Source organism: Rousettus aegyptiacus, unplaced genomic scaffold, assembly GCF_014176215.1.
Source record: "Rousettus aegyptiacus isolate mRouAeg1 unplaced genomic scaffold, mRouAeg1.p scaffold_m13_p_16, whole genome shotgun sequence".
NCBI lineage: Eukaryota > Metazoa > Chordata > Mammalia > Chiroptera > Pteropodidae > Rousettus > Rousettus aegyptiacus.
In genome coordinates this window covers 359,504-379,699 of record NW_023416291.1, presented here as the reverse complement: position 1 = coordinate 379,699, position 20,196 = coordinate 359,504, and the positions used below count along the sequence as shown (strand labels likewise).

Below are 20,196 nucleotides of genomic sequence, written 5' to 3'. Positions count from 1 at the left end.
GGGAAGAATTCACCGTTACAAAGACAAATGGCCAGCAAAACAAACAACAATAAAAATTTTTAAAAAGGGAGAGAACTTGAGAATAACTGCCGCGAACACGTTTCCAGGTCTCCTTCCTTGGCCTTCCGCCTGCAGAACCCAACACAGCTCGGTACTTCGAGTGACACCATCTAAACTGTGCTTCCGATGGGGAGAGCGGTTGGGGCAATGATGACCCCTGACCCCAAGCTGAGAAGTGGCTACGGCCTGACTGATGGTAGCCAAGCACCTGGTTAAATGACCGACTCTGAGACTGCGGAGCATTAAGTCACTGGTCTTTAAAATAAAAAATTGAGAAATAAGCTGTCTTGCTCACTTTCTTCAACTTTTGACTCAGCCTTACCTGCAGTGGAGAATGGAAGAACATGCGGACGGGCGACCAGCCCCCCACACACACCTGTGCCCGGGGATCTACGCCCGCCGAAGGTTAGGGCGACTCCTTCCTGGCCCGACTGCCAAAGTGGAACTTGCCGCCCTGAGCTAGAGCGAGCGCCAGCCGAGGGGGAGAGCTAAAAAAAACAGGTGCTGCCCCCAAATAGGCGGCAACCAGCCTCTGACGCCGAGTGCCACCCGGCCAGGAGCAGAGCACCTCCCTGCGGCGGGCTGCTGTCCCGAGGCCAGGGGGACGCTCCAGGTCCAGGTCCCTCGCACCAGAAGGCTGAGGCAGTGCTGGCAGGGACAGGGCCCAAAGGTCCGACACACTTGCTGCCGGCCACTGCCAGCCAGCAGGATCCCAGGGCCCACACAGCCAGCTACTAGTCTGAGCGAGTTGAAGCCCCCTGGCCCTGGAGTCCCCGGTGCCTGGAGCAGACGCCAGCCTCGAACCACAAGAACATGGCTCCACTGGCCAAGGGCGCCCAGTCGGGCAGCCCTGGGCCTCCCGCTGTGCCCGCAGAGCACACCTGGCCTGGGGCAGGGCCTGGGTGCGGCACGGCGGGGGGCCGAGGGAGTCAGCCCCTGCCGCCTTATCGATCGCCATCTGTCCTGCAAAATCTGGCTGTAAGCTCTGGCCATCTCCCCGTGGAGCACGGGCACAGGGCCGTGGGGCGAGGCCAGCAGAGCAGGCATGCGGGCACGTGCGCCAGGAAGCCACGCTCAGAACCACACGGGTGGGTGTGGGCTCCTCCGCCCAGCACTCCTGCACCCTCCTTCTGGGAAGGGCTCCCCTCCTTAGGCAGCAGCAGGCGCCCCGAATCCATGAGGCTCTGAGGGAATGGCGGCACGTCACTGCACCTCATGGATGGGCCACAAAGGGACACAGAGCACAGGCCGGGTACAATCTACCGGCCATCGAGATCGCCTCAGGCAGGGGACACGGCCATTAATGGGGAAGGAGGGAGGCCTCTCTTGATGCCGAAGTGGAACGGGACACGCCCAGTGACAGGCAAGGCCCTGGGACAAGACACAGGATATCTCCTTGCCCCTGCAGCTCTGGCCGCAGGCAGGTCGCAGGGTCCGGAATTGCAGGGCCCTGAGCCACCACCCTACAACATAGGGCCGCTCTGTCTTTAAATACGACAACTCCTGTTAAAATACAAACCACTGCACAGACGCTAACGAAATCAAAGAGTTCCAGGGAACAGAAAAGGGCTCAAGGAAAACGACAGCCCTCAGGGAAAGGAAGGGCCCAAGGTCCCGGGGGCTCGCTGTGACCCTATGAAAAGCAGGGCCACCCCCTGAGTTTGCTAGAGAAGCAGGACTCGGACCCCGCCCGGGGCCGCTCAGCAGGCAGGTCTGCTCTGATGCAGGGTGCGCTGTGGGTAGCACCGCAGTGCAGGCTACGGCAGTTCTGCCGGCCACGGTCAGGACGCCACGGGGGGCATTCCAGCCACGGCGAGGGGAGGCGGGGAGCTGAGACGCAGACGAACAAAGGGCAACGTGACATCTGATATTTAAATGAGGAAGAACAAAAATGACAGATGTCTATTGTAAAGATGGTTCGATGCAGACCATGGGACTAAATGCAGCTGCAAAAGAGGAGTCAAACGATAGAAGTGATGGAATTTGAGTGGAAAAGTAAACACACGTATCCACACTATAAATGTAAGGAGCCTGTAGCCAGTGGTTTTTGAAGAAACTGTTTCGAATGGTACTCAAAAAGGTGTGAGGCAATAATAATAGATTAAGTTGATAACAGAAGAAAATTTTGGAAAAATGAGCATATTTCCATTAAAAATAGAATAGAAAATAAAATTAAAAATTGAATAGAGGAAAAAATGTTAAGTGGTATTGAGAGATAAATGAGAAACACTTTGGTCATTCAATGTGGGTTACAAGCATCTACCAAGAACATTGTCACAATTTCTGGTAAAAATATTGAAGTTCATGATGTTCAGGCTGCAGTGACTAAACAAAGTTTTCTTTAAAAATAGCTGAATGCCAGGCGACCCTGACAGGAATGAGAAGGGGCGGCCCACAGAGGGTTCCAGGGCAGTGGGACTGCTCTGTCACCGTGGCGACGGACACTGTCCAGTCCCACGGCATGTCCGACACCAAGAGTGGGCGGTGACGTGCCCTGCAGACTGTGGGTGATGGCGTGGCCACTGCAGGTTCCTCGGCTGTGACAGACGCACCACCTGGTGGTGGCCATTGATAATAGGGGAAGCTGTGCTTGTGTGGGGGACAGGGGACATATGGGAAATCTCTGTACCTTCCTCTCAACTTGCTGTGAGCCTAAAGCTGCCCTTAAAATAGTCTTTACGGAAAAAACAGACAAACAAAAAAATGAGGAAAATGTCAAAGCAAGTAAGGGTAACCCTTGAATTACAAAAGCCTTAAACATTTAAGAACATAAAATACCAATGATGATGACCAATAACCAAAAATTACACTCCCTATACAACGGATAGAAAGGTGATAAAATCTTAACAAGTCAAAGCAATGCAAGGCTGCCCATGTATCACACAGGACTCTGTGGAGAAAACGCTCTGCAAGTCTTGGAGCCAGAGATGGTAAGAAGGTCGTGGAAGAAGGTTCGAGGTTTCTGAGGCCGACCCCCACACTTAAGGACGAAGACCTGGGTGCGAGATGGCTGCGACAGCAGCGGCAGCCGGGCGACTTCGTCCCAGCCCAGCAGTTTCACCGACGGAGTCGGGATGGGAGTTGAGGTGAAGCAAGCTCTAGCTTAGGCATGTCAGCCACTGAGGGAGAAAGTGTTTAAACGTTCCACGAGAATCCCAAAGATGCTAGTGCCAAAGTCAATGGGCTACAAGACACAGTATATCGGTAAAAATTACCAGTATATTCGACATAAAGAAAGAAGGTCAAAAAAGGGTACTGGGATGTGAAATTTTTTTAAAAAGGAGAGGAAAAAGGAGGAAAATTTGGCCTGTGGGAGACGGAAGCACTCAGAAACAGAAACACCCAATGATGTGATCTGCAGGGCCCAAACCCCACTTTGCAGGCGGGAGGGAAGGCTGCCAGGCCTCAGAGTGAGGAGCGGGCAGCGCTCACCGTGGGGAGGAGGGCACAGAACAGCAACGAGAAAATGTCAAGACTTTGCGTATTGTCTGAAGTTGCTAGGAAAGACAGTCTGTGGAGAGCTGGCTTTGAATAAATGAATGTAATATGCGTAGTGTGCACGTGGCACAGGTAAAACTATAGAAATCATGAAATTAAGGAGGTACACGTGCAAGTACTTTCATAGGCAAAAAAGTATTAAAATGTCAGTCAATGCTGTATTTCTTAGATACTCGATTGCATGTTTTCTCAAACGTTAATGTTTCCGAAACGGGTGCATTCCCCTCAGGCCTGGAGAGCTGGCCCTGCGCTCGCTCGTGGTCCAGGCCACGTGCAGCTCAGGGACACGAACGCCCTCTCCGGAAGGCAGCCCCCACATGCGCGAGGGGCGCGGCGCGCCGGCACCTACCCTGGCTCTGGCGTCGACGAGCGCGCCGTTCCGCAGAAGGCACCGGACCACTTCCACCTGCCCCGCCCGGGCGGCCATGTGCAGCGCCGTCTCCCCGCGCTGCGGACACAAAGCGGGAGCGTCAGCGAGCCCGCGGCTGGGGGTGGGGAACCACACAGCGTGCCTTTGCACGGAGCTCCGCGCCGCGCCAGGCGTTTAACAGATCCACGAAAATGCATAAGCACTCATTATTTTTCAGTCTGGAAAAAGAGTTTTGCATCTTCCCCATCTTCATAAGGATAAAGCAAACTTAGTTTCTTTTCAGCCCACAACAAACAACTGAACTTTCCCGAACACCCAGGACACCCTGGGGTGGAATGCTATGACTGACCTGGTGGAGCCTAGGCTGGTTGTCGTGGTATGAAGTTATCTCTCACTCTTCAATCTAAAACTTGCCATTGTCACACTCAGCTATGTGATTACAACTCGATCTCATTTTACTGAGGTCTAGATGCTGAAGATCAACACATTGCAAAAGGTCTCGTCACCTGCACCGTACTTAGTGGTGCAGACTTGATTCCTTCTCAGAATTAAAAATTTCTTTCTGAAATAAACTATTATATTATGTCTCATTTGTCTTTGTGCTATGAGACTAGACAATGACTGTCCGTAATGACATCTGACCTATGCAGGAGGTCCCCTACTTATCACTGATGAGCATATTTAATGACGGTTACTTGGAAAAACTACTGGGAGAAGAGTAAAGCCGCCGCCACCAGTGACGTTCAGGGCGTACGGCCACTTCTCAGGTGGCCTCGTGCCCATCAGGGCACCACACTTATCAGGAAACGGTAGCATGAGCTGCAGCACGAGGGTGATGGCTACACGGAAGAGAAATTTCTTGTTGAGAAGCCGTTAATTACTGATTCTAAAAAACAGGCTTGGGGGGACTTTTTAAAGTCAGCATATATCAAAACAGATGTAATTCTGAACAAGGCAGAAGTTCATTCATTCGAATAATTTTCAGTTCTAAAGGAATCAGATACTGGATGAACGCTTAATACTTTTATTCATCTCAACTACTCTAGAAAATAAGGCTGATTTCAACTGAATAAAGTAAACCACTCTAAATAAACTAGACCCTTGAGTTGGTTGTGGCGATTGGATACTTCTGACAAACACTAGAGAATAATTTCTTCTGACTCCTTACACAACGAATCTGGGAGACTTACAGTCAGCTGCAGGTCCCCCTGCCCCCCTCCCGCCCCCCCACCCCGCAGTATTCAGAGACCCCATTGCTTATAAAGGAATGAGAAGTTCATTTCAAATGAGTTGACTCTGAAAGCATTAAACTGGATGTTTACTCTAATTTTCTTTTACTGATGATTCGTTTGTTCTTCAATGGCCTTATTTTCTGATGATATAATTTGACTTTTGTCAAGGAAGTATATCTGGAGTATGCCATCTTATAAAATGACTTACTGTGGGGACAGCAACATTTATCTTCAGACTTCGGATGTGTGGCACGTTCCCCCTTTGGAAAACTATGATATCTGTTTTCTATCTAATTTAAAACCTGTCTCTAAATAGATGAAGCTAAGATCTCCTACCTATTAAAAAACCCTCAAATCTCTAGGTCTTATAAAAGTATAGCAATTTTACTAACTTTGGTAGAAATAAAGACAAAACTGAATTTCCTTAACAGAAGTTAAGTCAAAGAGGCCTCGGGAGCGCATAGTGATTGATGGGTTTGTTCACACGTCCGCTCCACCAGCCAAGCTTCGTCAATAAAATGTTTCCCACATTAGTCTTACCATTTCCAGTCTCCTTATTTTATACTTAAAATTATTTTTATGGTAGTTACACATTTGAAATTGATGTTATACATAAAACCTGAAGTCTTAACAGTTACGTTCATAGACACCCGGCCCCGCCCCACGTGACAGGGGTCTGGCTTGACCCCTTACTTAATGGCCTGGGGTACCCGACTTCGCAGTGAGTTGCCCTTACCCGTTCATATTATATTACCCTTGTTTACACATGACTGTAAATAAGAAGCGAAAGAGGGCGCACACGGGTTCACTCGGCAACTCCCACTTCGTGCTGGTTGGCCCCTCACCTTATTCCACACCGTTGCTTTCTTTACCTTAAACTAATCAACTTCTAGGATTGGGAGACACCTTAAATGTGATAGGAAGTGTGAACCTCGCCAGGAACGTGCTGCTCAGTGGTGAGAGACACGTGCCTGCACCGCACGCTGGACTCTGGACAGGCCCAAGTGCTGGGTCCCCGTCGCCACGGTGTCGGCGGACGTGCCACAAGCGGCGGCTCAGCCTCTTGGGTCCTAGGGGCCTCTGTGAGCGGCGTGGTGCTAGCGCCCCGTGTGACGGGCCCGCGCGGCCCCTCTGAGAGGAGCCGCGACAGAGCGGGGCTGGTGAGAGCACGGAGGTGCCCGCGTCTGCAGCGGGACTGAGCGTCAGGCCCGCGCCCCGGTGGTGAGCACCACTCTGCCGACAGCGGCACGGGCTCCACTTCGGCTGTGTCGGTCGGAAAGCGCCAAAGCACGACAGAAAGCATCACACTCAAAATGCGACACGGCCTCAGGCGACACACAAAAGGCTCCACGGGCAGGTCAGGGAAGGGCCGAGCCTGACACAGCGGGCAGGCAGGCAGTGTCCACACGCCCTTCCCCAGCCTGCGGAGTGTGGGGCCCAGGGCCGGACCCTCACGTCCTGAGAACACGCAGGCGCACGAGCACCCTCGCCAGAGAAAGCCACATGCCTCTACACAGAGGGTCCGCAGACTTAGCAGGTAAAAATACAGAATGACCAGACGAATGACAAGTATTTTAGTATGTCTTGACTTATATTAAACACGATCACTTGCTGTTTATTTGAAATTCAAATTTAACAGGCAGTCCTGTATTTCATCTGGCAACCCTGTCTACATGGCATCTGCTCCCTGAAAGATGCATCGTACCAAAAGAAAAACAAACACACAAACGACACCTGGGCAACGCGCCGAGGAGGGGATTCCCTTGGCAGGAGCCTCTCGAGGTCCTGCGTGGAGGGGCCGAAGGGAAAGAGCATGTAATGGACAAATCAGAACGTAAAGCGAACAGAGAACTTCATATGACCGACAGATGGAAGATAAAGTTTCGTATACTAAAATTTGGGAATCTTAAAGAACCTAAAACACGTCAACATTTTTATTGTTTCAATTTATATTTTACTTATTTTTATGTGAAAAATCTGCCAATAGCGTTTTTGCAGAGTAGAGGATGTCAGTATGGAGTAAATCCACAGCTCTCAAATAATTTGGAATTGGGCAGTTAGGAAGCAAATTAAAGCCGCCACAGACTCACACGACCCTTTCATACGAATTTTCTTTGACAACTTTGCCAAAGCATCGCACAGCACGTGCGAGCCTTGCTCGTGTTGCTGCTGACGCGATGGCACGGTGTGACACGGGCTCGCCGTTGCTCCCGTGCTGCCGGAGGCCCTGGAGGCAAACGTGGAGAACGCAGCACCACGAAAAAGAGCAGAGGGCACTTCTGGGCAGAGGTGCTGGTCTGTACCCACCTCAGTGAAATAACAGAGAGGCGGGCACCTCTGAACAAGCGAAGGATGACGTGCATTTCTTTTAAAGTTCTAAGAAGTGACTACAGATTAAACTCAAATTGGTATGTTGTGAAATTACTTATTCTTAACAAAGTAAAGATTAGCATATAATATTATTACGTTAGGACCAACAAGGTATAATTAGGGAAATTTAGAAACAAAGACTTTATAATTAAATTCAATTGTTTTATGCTCCAGTTTTGAATAACAAGAAGAGGGAGTATTAAGTAATATTTAAAATAAAAAAAAAATTGTTTCACATGGATTTTGTCCACGCATCACACACATACTTCAACACAGAAATGGTGTGGAAAATAGAAAGAAACGAGAATGTGAGAAGGAACACAAAAGAGAGTGAAACCGAACATCTTGTTTCTCAACTCAAAGGGAACGAGACTCCAGCCAGCTGATTGCTGGAGAAAACGCTTTGTTTTAACAAGCAGCCTGCTCGCTGGGGGAGCGCTAGCTCTGCCTCGCCCCGAAGGCGCCACACGGTTGTGGAGCTCAGACCGGAGGGGGGCCCTGCGCAGGGCGAAGCCAGGTTGGGCCTGATGAGGACAGAGGGGCTGACTCCGGACAGTGGGGGAGCAAAGCAGACTGGGAGCAGAAACCCTGACCTGGGTTCGGTGGGGGCTCGGGGCAGCCAGTATTGAGGGGCAGGATGACAGCTGCCCGCAGACCCACGTCCCCACACCAGAACGAAAACTCGGCATGAGGGCAGAGAATGGAAAAGCCGTGGGACAGGAGGAGCGGAAGGCAGGTCAGGGTGCTGAGCCGCGGCCTGCCCCTGGTCAGCGGTCCGGGATGCCCGGCTGCAGAAGTAACACAGCTGGGGCGGGCCCCTCCGCGCCTGCGGGGAGCCCTGGAGGCTGCCTCCAGCCTGCCTTCGAGGCCCGGCCAGAGGCGCTGCGACCTGGCGCTTTGTTGGAACACACGCACGCAGGATGCGTGCTGGGCGCGGGCTCCGCTGGGGCCGAACGGCCCGCAGCCTCTGTCTGGCTTCCTGCCTCGCTGCCGCCACTGAGGCGGCTGTCAGCATTGCTCTAGAGTGTCCTCGGGCGCTGCGACGGCAGGCACGCAACGCCCCACACACACCCGCTCTGCCTCTCAGCGCTCGCTCCGACCCCAGCCATACTCACAACGTTAGTGACATCGGGAGAGGCGCCGTTCTGCAGCAGCAGCAGGACAATGTTCAAGTGGCCCATGAAGGCAGCCACGTGCACTGGTGTGAGGCCAGACTGCGGAACAAAGCAACAGCAGTTTTACTCCTCTGCACGGGGCTCTGGGCTTCGTCACGAAATGAAAGTGAGTGGAGAGGACAGAGGTGCAAGAGGAGGGGCAGAGAGGAAGAGAAAGGGTGCTTCGTGACAAGCTGGAGCGTTCTCTACCTCTGTGACAGCTTGGATGGAAGCCCCATATTTCACCAGCAGTTCCATGACTTTGATGCGGTTTTTCTTGCAGGCAATGTGCAGTGGAGTAAAACCGTTCTGTGCAAAAGACAATCGAGTTAGTTGAAAACATGCAGAAACGATTCTCACACAACAACTCCATGCTGGCACACGGCAGGCGCGGACACTACATCGGACCCTGTCGTCATTTCTTCCAGTGCTGCAGGTGCTGGGATTTGGAAAGAGAGGTGACGGAGCGTTCCCGCGGCGCTGAGCTTGTGTGCGTGGGGTGGGTCTGCACGTAGCCCTGTTTGTGCGGTTACAGAGACAAGGGCAAGGACACGACATGGGCCTGCTCTTCCAGGAAGGAGAAGCCTGAGGGGCGTGCAGCACTGCTGCCCAGGCCACAGGACGGCTCGACAATGCTTCCAAGGCCAGCACGCTCCTTCCTGACGCAGGGCCACTGCTCAGAGCGCGAAGACCATTCCTCTGCTTCGCCTCAGAAATCCAAGAGCGTGACTGCCTTTAAATAAACACTTCCACCAATTCCTTCACGGAGGAGGTGTTGCAAACTAGCGGAAATCGTTACTTATGTTGACAACTTTTTAAACTCAGATGTTACATAGTTTATATTAAAATTTCTTTATAAGCAGTGGTATATTAGCAAAAATCATGTTGATAATATTTTACACCTTGACATTATATTTCTTATATTACTAAGTTTTTATAAGATGTGTCCACTGAATATATTTTATAAAGAAACAATTATGAAATTCCCGAATATTTTCAAAAAACTCTCCAGAATTTCAGGAATAAGTGGGAGGAGATACCTCTCAGAGACGAAGGGGTGTGGAAAGGCCTTTAAGGCACTTTCGAACTTTTCAAACTAGGCTAATGTGTGGGAATCAGAGCAAATTACATAAAAATTTGTTAACTATCCCCATGCTTCACCCTTGCGTGTTACATTTAAGTGTATTTTTATTCGGACAGTGACCCCTGTATACAGAGTAGCTGTATCTATTCTGCCAGTTAACGGTTTCTCAGGTCCCATGGGGACGGACCAGCAGTCGGTATTTTTCTACACCAGCAGTTCTTCGGAAAGCGTGTAGTCTGACTCAACCTATGGCTTATTCTTCACAATGTTTGTTAAGTCGGTTCCCATTTATGAGCTGTGTAATAAGCCAGATATCAAGATCCACGTGTATATGTAACACTTAAAAGGCTTGTAATTATTAGATTGTGATATTGGATAAGCGTACTGACCACCGTCAGATTGAAAATGTGTATTTCCCCTTGTGAGAAAACAAATGTCCTCATATAACTGCACATAGCCCTAAAAGTATATTTGCTTCCCAGTCGATGAGGAATAACTTGATTCCCGTGGAAAGCTGGAGTTCTGTAACGAACACGAGGTTTACTACGTGATGAGTGTGACGGCATTCCCTCGGGCAGTATCTATAGACTAATCTAGCTGAATGGATCATGGAAACGTCTAGGAAAAAAGGTGTGCTTTTAGTTTGAGAACTGGAAACAAGAGGCCTGAGTGAGTACACGGCTAACGCTCCCGACAATCACAGTCAGAATGTAAGGGAAGCGAGGAGGGTTGGACTGGGGGACACAGAAGCTGCCCCAGGGACCGCCTCCTGCAGCCCCGTGGAGCAGCTCCGGGGCGTCTGCACAACGCCCCTTGAAGCATGGAGATGCCAAGCACCATGTCCATCGGCCAGCGCCGGGCGGGCAGCCGGTGAGGAGACCTCCCATAGACACTCCCCGGGTTTCCACTCCACGCCCAGAGCCTCAGGGCAACTCGCTCTCCACAAGCCACCTTTTTTTTTTTTTTTCTAAGAGATTGATGGAGTTCAACTTTTTTCACGCTTTTATTCTGACTCTGTATAGGGGTGTCTAGAACTTATTTTATAACTCCCTATTTTTCAAATTCTGTTTTCCAGAGGTTGCCTGTGCCCCTGCCGCTGGCTCATCGTGCAGATGCGGCCTTGCTGCCCGCGGACACCTGCCCCTCCCCACGGGTTGCAGCACACTGTGAAGGCAGGAGGGTGACGCTGGCGCAGCCGACTGCGTGACTGTGACTGTGACTGTGCCGCTGGCGTCTGCACCGTGGTGTGGCCACGGGGTCACTGATCCCTACTTGTCCCCCGCCTTACCAGGGCCCTGGCGTTCGGATTGGCCCTCTTGTCCAGGAGGAGCTTGGTGACGCGGTAGTGGCCGCAGTGTGCGGCGACGTGGAGGGCCGTCAGGTAGTCCAGCGTGACGTCGTCCACAGGCGCCTTGTGCTGCAGCAGGTGCTTCACACACTCCACGTGGTCCCCCTGTGCGGCCATGTGCAGCGGAGACAGCCCGTTCTGTGCGCCAAAACAAAACCCACCATTCCCGGTCAGTCATCACTGTCAGGCTATGAAACACGACACAATCAGTGCTTGACCTCTGACACGGTCGGTGGCAAGGGAAAAAGGGTTTTCTGTTTGACATCTAAATGTACAGCAGATTGCATCTAACAGAGAAGGACACTCGGAGAACACTTAATTTCATAATTATGCTATTCTTAGGCAAAAACAGAAACGAGTATGTCATGAATGAACATGTACTATGTGTGGCTATGCAGCTAAATCTTACAATTATTAGGCTAATAGTAGATACACGAAAACAGATGATTATGATGCTTAAATTACTCATATCCAATTCTATACACAGAAATCCACATTCAATTAATCTCTCTGCATGAATTTCTTTATTCTGCACAGAGAGGCAGACGACGAAGGAGGGGTGAGGGGCTCTGGGTCCACGGTTCCTTCTGTCATGGGACACGAACTGACTTGGACGTGTGGTCAGGTCACAGCTAGTAGAGTATGAGGTAAATGTGCGGTAGGGTCAAGGACATCCAACTTTCAAATTCTGTGTATAATCCAATGCATCAGCACCACTACCACCCGAAACAGCTTAAGCCTTAATTCTCGCAGGTTAACTTGGGACTACAAAACAGCACGTAATTCACTGATAATTACCAGTTTAGGTAAGTCTCTCATTTTTTAAAGTTAAATAAATAAGCTCACAGGAAAAAACTGTGTAGAATAAGGAAAGAAACTAAATTGGAAAAATCTTGCCCATTAAAGAGAGTGGTCCTTTCTTACCCATGCAAATAGGGTCACTGGAAAAAAATTATTTCTAGTGCCCAGTCTGGCAGCCGTTTCATTGCAAGGAGCAGGGACTGGACAGAGAGCCGGGGCAGGCCCGCGCCCCCCGCTGGCCGTGGGCGGGCACGGCGGAGACGGGTCCCTGAACTCCTGGCTGCGCTGCCGCGCCTGACTCTGCCGGCACCACCTCGCCTCTGAGCGTCTCTTTGTTCCTAACGATCGCCTTTACGTTTAGAACGTCATAAAATAAGCTTGGAAAAGAAGAGCGAGTGGATGGGGAGGCTCACGCACCGGGGGAGCCCGGGGGAGGGCGCCAGGGCCGCGGCAGCGTTGGGCCTGGTATGTCGCAGGGTCTCGGACGCTCCATCAGTCCCAGTGCTGCTCCATCCGTGTGAAGGCGACATGGCAAAGAAGAGCTTCCCCACTGACCCATCTGCTCATTCTAACCAACTCCAGCCCTGCTCAAGCCCCAAGGGAGCAGCAGGGCCCGTCTCCACAGCGGCCGCGTCCTTGGTGGTGGCAGGCGGCTCGGAGAGGACCAACTGAAATGGAGTGTGTTAGGAACTCTGAGAAGTGACAGCCAGAAAAACAGGAGGAGCCGGCAGAGCGCCACGTCCCAGAAGGCAGGTAAGCAGAGCTCTGAGCAGGGAGGAGCAAGCAGGGTGTCAGGTGACAGTGAGGAGTGGACAGTGCAGGCCTGGGTCAGCTACTGCGTAGACAGGAAGTGAGGCGGGGCCCATGGAAATTCTCTCCTGATTTCTTCCATTTTCTCAGTGTTGTGGAAAGTGATGTCAAAGAAAGAAGTTGCAAACGTTTAAGAAAAAAGGAAAAGTACAGAACACTCAGAGAGCAGGCGTGAGAGTGAGCAGAGCGAGAGTGGGGGGCAGCCCGGGGTCAGGGGTCACGGACGCAAAGCCACCCGTTGTGCGTCCGAGTATCTGCTGCCGCCACAGGCGCTGCCAGATTCGAGCTGACTTGATCGGAGTGACGTGGCCACGTCAGGGACGAGTGTGAATAGCTACATCCTCGTGCTGGGCGAACGTGATGGAGCAGAATGAACCAGAGACGTGGACGCGGTGACGGGCAGGCCCAGCAGAGCACACCCGGTGTGGGGCTGGGGCTCTGGAGAGAGTCGGCGAAAGCACAGACAGGGCATCAGACGGACAAGTCACGGAGCGTTCACCGTCCCCAAACTGCAGAGGCCAACTGAAGGCCCATCTGCAGCTCTCGTCATGAAGAATTAGGATGCGGGTGTGGAGAAGAGCCACACTTTGCTGAGCTAGAACCTTCGACAAATGAGGGGGAGTGACCAGTAGACAGACGAATGTTTGCTTGAAGGAGAGTCTTCGCGGGGTGGGGGACAGTCCACTCCTGGGCCCTGGAATCCGGCGCTGGCTCATCTTCATGTCCTCGCCCTGCGTGGAGCTCTACCTTTGTGACGATCGCCCTGTCCAATTCGTACACTTAAACTCTGAGCTCCTTAAAACGCAACTGTGTAGTATTGACCTCGATAGCCCCTCGGGGCCTGGAAGGCAGCCGGGCACGTGGAAGCTGCTCACGACACCTGGATGGCGCACGCGACTGAATGAACATGTGCGTGAATGAATGAATGAATGAATACGTGAACACAGGCAAGCTGTCACAGACTCTATGCTGGATCCTTACCCATGAATCGCATTTGATTTTATAAGAGGCCTTTTAAAAAATCCACTTAGGTAATCTACAGTCTTCACCAGTGATATGACAATTAACAGGAAAACTCCGTAGATGAGATTATTTTGTAGTTCGTGGAACAGCGTCCTCGGCCTAGCCTCAATTTTATAGAGACTTTATTGGTTGTAACATGACTGATCTGAAATTCTGTTATTTCCATTTAAATTTCAATCTGTTTCCTCCATAAAATTTTCCATAATTACCTCTGCATTACACACCCCAAAGTGTTGTATTTTAAAGACAGATCTCTACAACATTCTACTATAGGTGTAACACTAAAAATAACTAAGGGCACTTGTTTCTGTTCTTCTGCGTTTCTGATCTGAAGACACCCTTTCATGGCCTGGGGGGCACATCTTTAAACCATGTTCATTATACACATATTTCAAATGTGTGGGGTACTTTGTGCTCTAAATAATTTCACTTAAATAATTTCACTATATTAAAATATAGTATACATTGAAAAGTATTTCCTTGTGTTGGCTGCTTTGTGTTTCTTGGCTTACCTCAGTGACAGCATCAGCAGATACCAGTCCTATTCAGGGGGTTTGGGGGTGAAAGGGGGAGACAACGTAAGAAATGTCCCTCACCTAAATTTCTGTTGTATTTAGGGATCCAAGGGTTGCTGCACATCCCATTAAATAGCTATGTGACTGTTTTCAATTTGTGTTTCATGATAGCTTCTGGTAACGCAAAGTAAGGCTAGAAAATAGGCAAGTGTGTGGGAATAAAACTTTAAAACTACAGTTTATAATGAAAACCTCCAATAATTCAGCTCGTCGCCTGGCTGTTATTGACGTGGATATGAGTTTTACCAGTGGCTGCTGAAATGCAACACAAAGGCGAGACGCGCCGCACCGCGGAGAACAGCGGCTTGCCTGACCGCCCCTCCAGGAGGCCAGTGCTAACCCGTGCTCTCCACGTCACCGACGAACCCCAGCTGCAGCCAACCAGCATGCCGGTGAGTCATGCTTTTTACTAGGTCCGACCAGAAAGCTGGAAGATTAATCTCGTATTGCTAATTGTGCCGCTTTAAAAGGCACTCTTATGTTAGCATAGCCATCTCAGAGTCCCTTAAAAATGTAGACTCGAAGAACATGAGATAGTCCCATTTACATACAATACAGCAATATTTACATTTTCATGTCCAGTAAGAACAGCAGGAAGATGCAGGAAGAATGGGAGGCACACCTTTCACACATCTTGCCGCAGGGGTTTGTTAATTTTAAATACTTTTTAAAGTTCGACATGGTACTCATCCCTGGCGCAAACGCACTGAGGAACAGCATCGTGCACGCCTTACACTCGATTCCAAGCAGAACAGAGGCCACAGAGGGCGGCTGCGCGGGCCCCACAACTCACCTTCGTCCTGGCCAGCAAGGGTGCACCCCGCTCCAGCACCAGCTCCACCACCTGCTCGTGCCCGCTTCTCGCTGCGCAGTGAAGTGGCGTCAACCCGTCCTGCCAAGCAAGTGGGAGTCAGGCCTGAGTCCACTTTCTTTTTACTCCCAGTCTGCATCTACTGCCACCTCGCAGACGCTTTCCTGAACTCCGTCCCAGTGACTCGACAGACCGTGAAATGACAGGGACGGGGAGTGAGGGAGAAAACAAGAGAGCAGGCAGAAGACAGAGCCAGGGCCAGGAGGGGACAGGTGTCCGCGTGCTGGGGAAGCCCGCGACGCAGACGCCCCGCTGCCTGGAGCTCGCCCAGAGCTTACGCCGCGACGCTGTTCTCACCTTCACCCTCTACCCACCACTCGTACCTAAAATATCCTTCCCCTAATTTTATCCGTCTATGTTCTCTCTTGAATTGTCACTATTTTCATAAATTTTCCTAAAACATTCCCTGAGGATGGTGAAAGGAAAGGGTTATTTTTCACACTCTGCTAAAGGTTTCTACACATTTTTCACCTACAAACTACATAATTATTTCTCAAAGATAACATTTATTAATAACGCGGTAAAATAGCATCAAATACACTTGTGGCGCGACTGCATGTCATTTATAGAACTGTCTGGCCGGACTCTTCACAGGCAATTTCTGACCTTGGAGCATCCAAATACCCTCGTCTCTAGGTTTAACCTCTTCTGAGGGCGGCATGGCCAGAAAGCAGAGGAGGTGGAAAATATGAGATCAAATGTAAAAATAATGGACAAAAAAAATGAGAGAAAATAAAACCCTGATCGTGTAAACTAAGCGGTAATTCCAAGATTCGAGAAAGAAAAATGGAGTCTCAAAGGGCAAGAGGCTGAGGCAGCAGGCAGCGGTGGAGAAAGGGAGGGTGGCCGGAGCCGAGAGGACCCAGCAGCTTCCAATCCGCCCAGAGCCCTAACGGCCCTCTCTGCGTCTCTGCCCCAGGCCCCTGGGTGACTTGCCTCCTGGTGAATACAGTTCACCTACAGTCTTCCCGACCCGGTGCCCTGGGGTCCTCTGTGAGACCCCAGATCCATGTCTACCTTCCCTGCCCGTTGCGTGTCTGTGGTCAGACCCGTCGGGATTATGTGGCCGGGCTGCTTGCCCTCTGCCTTCAGGCCGCGCCGGCCGAGGAGAAACGTCTGACTGCTTTGCAGGGAGCCGCTCCGAGGGCCTCCAAAGTCTGGCTTCGACTCCACCGGTGCCGAGGTCCTGATTCTTGTTCATTGCCCTTTAATGTTTCTGTATACTTTCACTGTTTGCATTGAAATATGTATTTCAATATTTTAACCAGAAACTTTATATGGAGTATCTCCACATTTAAATAATAAATAAGTTTAAAAATAAAAAAGAATAATGACCTTAATAAACCTAAATTAAGGACACCATTTTTTACTAGCCGTGAAGTTTGTTTTCACATTAGGGTGAGGTGTTTCAGACCCCAGAACACAGGGGCTCTGGCGACGATGTCTCCACGTCAATACCAGGTCTAGCCAGTGGCGGGAATGCCACTGAGGCAAAATGTCCCAGAAACTGGCACGCTAACGTGACACAGATGCTCTGGACCGAACGCCGTGGAGAGAGAAAGGAGGCCAGGAGAGCAACGCTCTCTGAGGTCGTTCATTAAACGCTGGAATGCAGAGTCTGGGGCTGGTGCGGGTGCCTGGACCTCAGCGAGGAGGCGGCTCAATAAACAGAAACACCTGCTGGCCCCGGGAGCTAGAAGGGACTGGACTCCATCCCTACTCCCTGGAATGAGAACAGCAAGTCCCAGAACCAGTCAAGGCAAAGAGAAAACATCACGGGGACACAGACTATCTGCCATCTTCCACACACTTTTCACACCATGCATTTCAAAATTTTCGAATTATGGGAATGTTTAAAGTTTTTCTGGAGTCTATAATTAACCAAATCTACTCCAGAGAACTAAAGTTGAATTACTAGTACAACGTTTAAGCAAGTAACTAAATGTAATTTCAGTATCATAATCAAATAATACAAGCTCAGTAATTTACCCACCTTTTTTAAAAATAAAAATAAAAGATAAAACAGTAAGTAAGAATTAATTCTCACACAATCCTACACAGCTAGGTACTGTTATTTGCTTAAGTTCAGAGAAGGTGAATAAACTGCTAAGATCACACAGCCAGCAAGTGGGAGAGGCAGAATCTGGAATCAGGTGGTCTGCCTTCCGAGTCTGCACTCCTCATAGCTGCATTCTGACTAACGATTATCTATTTGTCGGAAGTACATAAAAACTCCATTATATTTTACTTAGCAAGTTCAAAACGAATAAAGAAAGAGCACGGCTTCTTACTGATGCCATGAGTGAAGGTGCAACATAACCATTGGCTCCTGCTCAGGACGGTGTAGCATGACCACTGAAGCAAAACGGTTTAGGAACTGGTAAGTTAGAAGCGAAAGATATTCAACATGTATTAAAATACTCAACGTGAAAATCACACTCTCAGCTCTAATGCACACTAACAAGATGGGGTTCTTGGAGCTCACGACTAAATAAATCAGATGCCCGAGTCCAGTCCTTGATCTCTGTTCCCAGAAAATCAGTGAGCAGGAACTTGGCAAGCAACCTCACTGAGGGGCTGGCACTCTGCTTCTCTGGACATGTATGAGAAAATGTCACTTCCACTTTGCAACGTAAAGCCTTCACACATACTGTCTGAGGTTTAATCTCCTGAAACCGCACTGCGCATGTTGAGGGGCTGGCATTGGGGGGCCTGCTACAAGGCGACGGAACAGCGCCGCGCAGCAGGCAATGGAGCGCCGACACTCACCCTGGTCTTGGCGCCGATCTGCCCGCCGCGGTCCAGGAGCAGCTTCACCATGTTCGTGTTCCCCCGTTTGGAGGCCACGTGCAGGGGAGTGATCCCGTTCTGTGCCAGGAGAGAAAACAAGAGGACTGTGTCGCAGGGCACAGGGGAGGCGGGGCCTACGCCGTAACCTGACCCAAGGTTTCTACCTTTCAACGTCTTCAATTTTTGAAGAACAAAAAAAGCACACAAAGCATAAAGCACTTTAGAAAAAAAAAAAAAAAAAAAAAAACGGAATAAAACTGTGTAAGTCAATACCTACGACAGGTGTCATGAATGCACACACGTCACCACCTAAGACAAAGGGAGCACTTCTGCGTCACAGAAACAGTTTCAGACCCAACTGAGGCTGAAACCCGAGTCCAAAGTCTTTCTTTCTATAACCCCATCTGCTTAAAGAATCTGGGCTCTCAGAGGTTTTGCAGTTCATTTATTGACTTGAAGATGCTCATTCACGATTCGTGACGTGCTCTTTAAATTCAGTGCTCATGCTGATGTCAGAATTAATATCCTCCCTAAACTGCAGCAAATGATTTGTGTACATGAGAATTTCGACATTCTTGTTTTTCACTTACTGGGTTTCTGATGACTTCCTGCAATTCAAAGGGAAAAAAAAAAAAAAAAACGAAAAATCTACTATCTCCAGCACAGATACAGGCGAAAATAAATAAATAAATCAAGCCTTTCTTGGTGCTCATTTTTCCTCTACTGAAATGCCCACGTCCTGCCCCCGAACGGGAAGCTGCTGGCACCCGTACCCTGGCTGTGAAGTCCACGGCAGCCCCACGATTCAGAAGAAGTGTCGCCACGTTGACATTCCCATAGTGGGCGGCAATGTGCAAAGGTGTGAAACCACTCTACGGAAAGGAAAGAAAAAGATGGTGATAAAGTGCTTCCCCTCCACAAGCTGTGGTCACTGGATTAGTAGAGAAAGTCACATGGCAATTGTCTACTTAGCACGTGAGCAATTCAATTCAGATAATTAACGCTTCAAAGACTTAAATTTTGGTGCTATGAGGTGGTAAAGAACTACATATATAAACAGGTAAATAAACAGCCTACATTTCTTGGCAACATTCTTCCTAATTACCTGAAAAGTTTATCTATTTAGGAATGTGTTACTTATACAAAATCACATTTCTCGAGTTGGTTTAGCTTTACCGAAAACCAGAATATGATTAAACGACATATGGTTTCAGCCATAAAAATAACAGAATTATGAATAAAAAACGTTTTCTCCAGAGAAAGACACAAAACTAATACATTTTTAATGATTAATGGCAGTGGTTGGCGCCATCTCTCTGGAACTATGGAAATCCTGTCAGAAGTCCTCACAGAGGGCACACGGCTCATGCCACATCGATCACACTGTCACGGTGCCTCTGGCCTCCCTAATTCCTGTGTTCAGTCAGACTATGTTGTGACAGTGACAAAGAAGTTTAAAAACAAAAATTACACAAAATACTTGGCATCAATGTGAATATAAAGGAAAAAGCCAGCTGAACACAATTTTGAATATTATTTCAACCAAATTTAATCAATAAAATAAGATTGATAATAAATAAAATAAGCAAATTAAATCAATGATATGGGCATTAGAGAACTGTTACTCGAAGAATGGTTAAAAAAATGAGTGAAAGTCCTAAATGGAAAAAATATATATTTCTTTTCATTTTATTTTTCTAATGAAAAAATTTTTGTCATTTTTAAAGAAGAATATTAATTTTTATTATTAAAGTATGCACAGATGTATTATACCCTTGTTCTGTAATTGTCGCAATTTCATTTCTTAATGGAAGGTTATAGAAACAATCGAGACTGTTCCTATAAAACTGGGTATCGATCCTATAGTTGTGAGCTTATTTCGTATTGCTCTCTTTTATTCGAAATAAACTTTGCTGTGTATAGTATTTTTTAAAATATTATCTAAACATTACCTAAATCTCAGCCATTACTTTTCTATTCACTGATATATAGGCTTTGGTGATTTTGTTTTTGAAATGGCCTAAGCCCTCAGATACCTGAGGTGACAGCAGTTCCTCTGTGCTATTAGCCAAATTAGCTGCAAATAATTTCTGACTATAGAGAAGCAAGACACAAATAAAAATAGTGACTACCCATCCAAATCTCACACTGTGTTTAGGATATTTTTATTTTGTGTCTATGTGATGCCAAATATTTATATCAAAGTAGAG

The 20,196-nt window shown here is 48.9% G+C and overlaps 1 protein-coding gene across 26 annotated transcripts in view; it reads right to left on the bottom strand.

Moving 5' to 3' along the window:
- ANK2 (ankyrin 2) overlaps positions 1-20,196 on the bottom strand; it is a 167,208-nt gene that overhangs the window by 76,242 nt on the left and 70,770 nt on the right. For all 26 annotated transcript variants that reach the window (XM_036233406.1, XM_036233408.1, XM_036233417.1 and 23 more), the window contains 7 exons: positions 18,760-18,858; positions 17,966-18,064; positions 15,119-15,217; positions 11,057-11,254; positions 8,895-8,993; positions 8,646-8,744; positions 3,908-4,006 (listed from right to left, as the gene is read on the bottom strand). In XM_036233406.1, coding sequence (XP_036089299.1) covers positions 3,908-4,006; positions 8,646-8,744; positions 8,895-8,993; positions 11,057-11,254; positions 15,119-15,217; positions 17,966-18,064; positions 18,760-18,858 — 792 coding nt within the window. The remainder of the gene's footprint in view (positions 1-3,907; positions 4,007-8,645; positions 8,745-8,894; positions 8,994-11,056; positions 11,255-15,118; positions 15,218-17,965; positions 18,065-18,759; positions 18,859-20,196) is intronic.